At 35.6% G+C, this 5,350-nt stretch overlaps 1 protein-coding gene across 1 annotated transcript; it reads left to right on the top strand.

The window, feature by feature from the left end:
* The first annotated feature begins 3,417 nt into the window (after positions 1-3,417).
* Positions 3,418-3,768, top strand: LOC118835946 (60S ribosomal protein L26-like). The gene has a single exon (XM_036743247.1). The coding sequence runs from the start codon at positions 3,418-3,420 to the stop codon at positions 3,766-3,768; it is 351 nt and encodes a 116-aa protein (XP_036599142.1).
* The last annotated feature ends 1,582 nt before the right edge of the window (positions 3,769-5,350 follow it).

The following is a 5,350-nucleotide window of genomic DNA, read 5'->3' as shown; positions in this document are numbered from 1 at the left end:
AGTTTACATATGTAAGGACACCTCAGCTATGGTCCATGTTTTTAAGTCATAAATTTTAAGGGTATAAGTGAAATATAAATGAAATTCTGTGCAGTAGATACACAATTGCTAAGAAAGGATCAATATTATGAAATCATTTTCCTTCCATAATCATTAGCCCTAGACAACTAGTTATCATAAAGAATAAACACCTTCTTTTCTTTTGTTCTTATATGGAGCAGTGACTCTTAATGAAAATATAATCTTAGAAATACTAAAAACCCAGAGCAAGCTCAAGGTTATGATGAATGCTATATAAGGATCAATAAATAATTCTAAATGATTAAAAATGAGTTGCTTTTGGGAGGCAAGAATAGAGTTAAATAAAGTTCTGTTTGGCACAGATTGCATGATATTCATAAACTACAGAGTAAGTACTGTTACTTAACTCTTATGAAACACTCTTTTTTGTGTTCTCTGTTCCATGTCACCCTGATACTAGTGAAATAGGTGTCAAGAAGAGTAGTGACTTCTCTCACCACCTTAAAGGTAAATTTATTGGACTGATCTCTTCCTAATATTATATATCCTTACCCCACAATGGGGCCTTCTCATTAACAGTCAGGAGAGTAATTTCTTTAATAAAGGCATTGTCACAAATTGCATAGCAAGAATAGCAGTCATAAAGAATTTACCTCAAGCCATTGGAAATACTTTAACAAATATACACAGTCTGGGATGAGAATGGGTTAGAAGGCATGAGCTTAAAGTACAATCATGTACATATATGTCAGGGACACATATGATAAAGAGACTTCACAGTCCTGGAACTGCAAAGTAATTGCATGTTTTCTTTTTCTGAAGCATCTTTTTGAAATCTATTGCAAAGCTTGGCATTGGTTATGGAAAAGTTGCTCTTCTGGTCATTTGGCAGGCCCCTTGTAGGGCATGGCATCTAACTGAACAGCTCAATATCCTGCTGGACTCACTCAAGCTGGTCATTGGGCTTCTGAGTTGTCTGTTTAAGAAGCTCCTAGATGAAGAAATTAAAGCTATCTGTACTAATATGAAAAAAAGCTCTTAATCACTACTGATTAGAGAAATGCAAATTAAAACAACTCTGAGGTACCACATCATACCTATCAGATTCGCTAATGTGACAGAAAAGGGAAATTTTAATTGTTAGAGAATACATGGGAAAATTCAAACAGTAATGAATTGTTAGTGGAGTTGTGAACTGATCCAACCTATCCAGAGAACAATTTGGACCTATGTCCAAATGACTATAAAACTGTTCATACCCTTTAATCCAGCAATATCACTACTAGGTTTGTATCTCAAAGGGATCATAAAAGAGGGAAAAGGACTCACATGTAGAAAAATATTTATACCAGCTTTTTTGTAGTGGCCAAGAACTAGAAATTGAGAGAATGTACATCAGTTGGCGAATGGTTGAACAAACTGTGGTATATGAATGTAATAGAATACTATTGTGGTATAACAAATGATGAGCAGTTGGATTTCAGAAAAACCTGAAAAGACTTGCATGAACTAATGGTGAATGAAGTGAGCAAAACCAAGAGAACATTAGTAGTATACAGTAACAGCAACATTGGGTGATGAAAAGCTTTGATAGACTTGGCTCTTTGCAGAAATACAATGATCTAAGACAATCATAAAAGACACATGATGGAAAATGCTATCCACATCCAGAGAAAGAACTACAGAGTCTGAATGCAGATCAAAGCATACTATTTTCACTTTTTTTCTTGTGGTTTTTCCCTTTTGTTCTGATTCTTCTTTCACAACATGATTAACATGGAAATACATCTAATATGATTATACATATATAGCCTATATTATATTGCTTGCCATCTTGGGGAGGGGGAGTGGACAAAGGGAGAGAGAAAAAAATTGGAACTAAAAATCTTATAACAGTAAAGATTGAAAACTAAAACAAATAAATAAATAATTTTGTTTTGTTTTCTTTTTTTTAAAGCTGGATCCTGTTGGGATAAACACAGTAGTTTGCTTAGCTTCTGGACTATTCCTTCTGCATTGGTTAAGGCAGGTAGAACAAGTTTTGTTCTGATGGATTAAGCCAGACAAGTTACTTGCCCACTAGGGAGCAACTACTGTGGCTGACCAGGAGATTAGCTCAATCTCAGGGATCTTCTCAAAGCACAGCACCTCAGTTATATTGATCAATCTACTAGAATTCTCGTGCTCTTTTTTCAATGAACAGTTGCAATCATTTCTCTTTTGGCCACTAGATCAGTTTAGGGCAATGGCATGATTTTATATAGAGTTCTGCAATGCTCATTTAGCCAAGCAATAACCAACCAAGGATTTGCAGTAGCTTTTCCTCATTGACTCCCTCAGAACCTTGTTATAGGGGCTAGTTCATTACCTCCAGGGAGGTCTAGCTTTTCTTTTTTGACAATACTTCTTGCTTCAGCATAAATTCCCTTAGTGATAGGCTCAACTTCTACTATAGATCAGCCTTAATTAAGTTACTTAAAATTTCCAGGCTACTATTGGGAACTGAGTCAGATGAGTAGCTACAGACAAGAGTATCAGTGTAGTCTATGAACTACATTTTTTTATAGTTGTCCTCTTCTTATACAAATGAGATATTAAATCCTCAGGTCCTTTCTTTCTTGGGTATGGAGAGTTTCCCCTTCATCTGAAAAAACTTGTCTGTATATTTCATTATGTCAATATTTCAATATGTCTCTTTAGCTTTGCTAAATCTCAATAGGGAAGATTTAAACTTAGTTTGCTTCAGTTTTCTACATGGAGAATAATCATCAAGCATAAAACAAAAACAAAAACAAAACACCTGGTAAAAAAGTCATTGAAACCCAACATAAGGTGATAAAAACTCCTAGATACTTTCAGTTCACTTTTACTAAACAAACATTAATTCTTACTATACTTAATTCTGCCTAAACTATTTCAAGTCTGTAGTCCTGTAAACTACATTCCAGGTTAAAGAAAAAATGCAGATCTGAATACTGAAACACCATTGTTAATCTTTGACAAATTTTGGAGAACAAGCAAGGTAACACAGGACAAGAAAAAGAAAATAAAAGTATTTCTTCAATTTTAAAAATAGGGAAAATGATGATTCTTTGATCTATAATCCAGTCAGCTCAATTTTAATTGCTGGAAAATCTTAGAGTGTATTATTAAAGGAATGGTGTGTGACCACATAAGAAACTTAGTTCATTAAAAGCAGGTCATTAAAGACTAGACTCATTTTTACACAGATAAAAAATAATTCCAGATACATGGTATGCCTGGATTTTAGGCATTTAAAAAGCCTCTCACAGTAAGCTTGTGATCAAAATGAAAAGTTGTGAGCTGAATGAAAGTAGGTTAGTGGGATTCAGAATTTGACAAATGGCTCTATTTCGGGTGGTCCGGCTTGCCAAAATGAAGTTCAATCCGTTCGTGACATCAGACCGAAGCAAGAACCCCAAGAGACACTTCAATGTGCCCTCGCATATCCGGCGCAAGATCATGTCGTCCCCGCTCTCCAAGGAGCTCAGGCAGAAATATAACTTCTGCTCGATGCCCATTCGGAAGGACGACGAGGTCCAGGTGGTTTGTGGACACTACAAAGGTCAAAAAATTGGCAAAGTAGTCCAGGTTTACAGAAAGAAGTATGTCATCTACATTGAACGTGTGCAACAAGAAAAGGCTAATGGCACAATTGTCCATGTGGGAATTCACCCTTGTAAGGTAGTTGTCACCAGACTAAAACTGGACAAAGACGGAATTTGACAAATGAATGTACTCTGACTTGTTATTAATAACTTACTATTAACCTGAGATCACAGTTTTACAGGCACAAGATTAAGAGATGAAAAGGGTATGATTTTCCTGTGCTATTGTGTGTCTGAATTATTTTTTTTTTTAATTTCCTAAAGAAAAGTCCTGCTTTAAAGCCACTCAGGTGCATTCTGGGAAGACAGCAGAGTAGGTCAGAAATTTCCAGGCTCTCCAGATTTCATCCACAAACAGACAGAAAATTGTCACAAAATGAACATAGAGTAGCAAAAATAAAGGGGTAAAGCAGTTGTCCTCCTAGGATATCTTAAAAGGACCTCAGAGAAGACTTTTGGGGCTGAAGTTTGGTCTAAGTGAAGTGTAAACACTTTAATGACAGCTCCGCTGAATCAACAAATAGGAAGCATTGAAGGAAGAAGACTAGGCCTCAGGAAATTTCACCTCAACTTTCACATCATTCAAAGCTTCAAAAAATTTTACCTCAGGAACTTTACCTCATAGCCTCAGGAACTTTTACCTCACAAACTTTCATCTAAAGAATAGCAGATGGCTGAGTGAGGGAAGAATGAAAAACTCCCTGCTGTTCTGAAAGTTAGGCCTAGTGGTCTTGACCATACAAGATCTCCAACTGTGGCTGTGGGCAAGGAGGAGTAAATATGAGCCCAATGAATACAATATAGTACTCCAAGGATCAAGAACATTTTCAGGATATTGTGGCTAGGGCTTAGGGGAGGAAAAGAGGAATCCCTGAAGTTGAGCCCTTGAACAGAATTCAGAAAACCGCAGCAAGAACCACCTGAGGCCTAGGGCAACATTACCCACAATTTAGGAATAAAACTTGATAATAATAATATTAAGCTGCTAAAAATAAAATAAGACAAATTAAAAATAAAGTGAGTGAGCAAAGGAAAAAGAACCCAACCTTTGATAGCTACTTTGCTGTAAAAGAAGATCTGGGTTCATATTCAAAGAAAGGTAGTGAAGTTAAAAAAAAAAATCCACTCCTACCCTAAAGAATAATGTCAAAAATCCAAAAGACACATGATGGAAAAGGCTAACCACATCCAGTGGAAGAACTGGAGTCTGAATGCACATCAAAGTATACCATTTTCACTTCGTCTTTTTTTTCTTTCTCATGGTTTTTCTCTTTTGTTCTGATTCTTCTTTCACAAGATAACTAATGGGGAAATATGTTTAGCATGTTTACATATGTATTACCTATATCAGATTGCTTGCTGTATCGAGGAGAGGGGAGGAAAGAGAGGGAAGAAGAAAAATTTGGAAGCCGAGATTTTGCAAAAATGAATATTGGAAATTCTCTTTGCACATAACTGGGAGAAATAAAATACTATTAAGGAAGGGGAAAATGTCAATTAAAATAAAATGGTCACAAGCCCAAAAAGAAATCTTAGAAGAACTTCAAAAGGAATTCAAAAATAAAATAAGAGAGAATATGGAAAAATTAGAAAAAGGATAAAAGCGATACAACAAAATTATCAAAAGAAAGTTAACCAATTATGAAAGCATATACAAAATGTTAAGAAAGAAAATGAGTCCTTGAAAACAAGACTTGGAC

The sequence above is a fragment of the Trichosurus vulpecula genome, chromosome 1, assembly GCF_011100635.1.
Source record: "Trichosurus vulpecula isolate mTriVul1 chromosome 1, mTriVul1.pri, whole genome shotgun sequence".
NCBI lineage: Eukaryota > Metazoa > Chordata > Mammalia > Diprotodontia > Phalangeridae > Trichosurus > Trichosurus vulpecula.
Note: the sequence above shows the minus strand (reverse complement) of the source record. Positions and strands in the feature narration are given on the sequence as shown.

What these genes read in the sequence shown, in the direction of transcription:
- LOC118835946 (XM_036743247.1), top strand. Translation starts at nt 3,418, where the DNA reads ATGAAGTTCAATCCGTTCGTGACATCAGACCGAAGCAAGAACCCCAAG.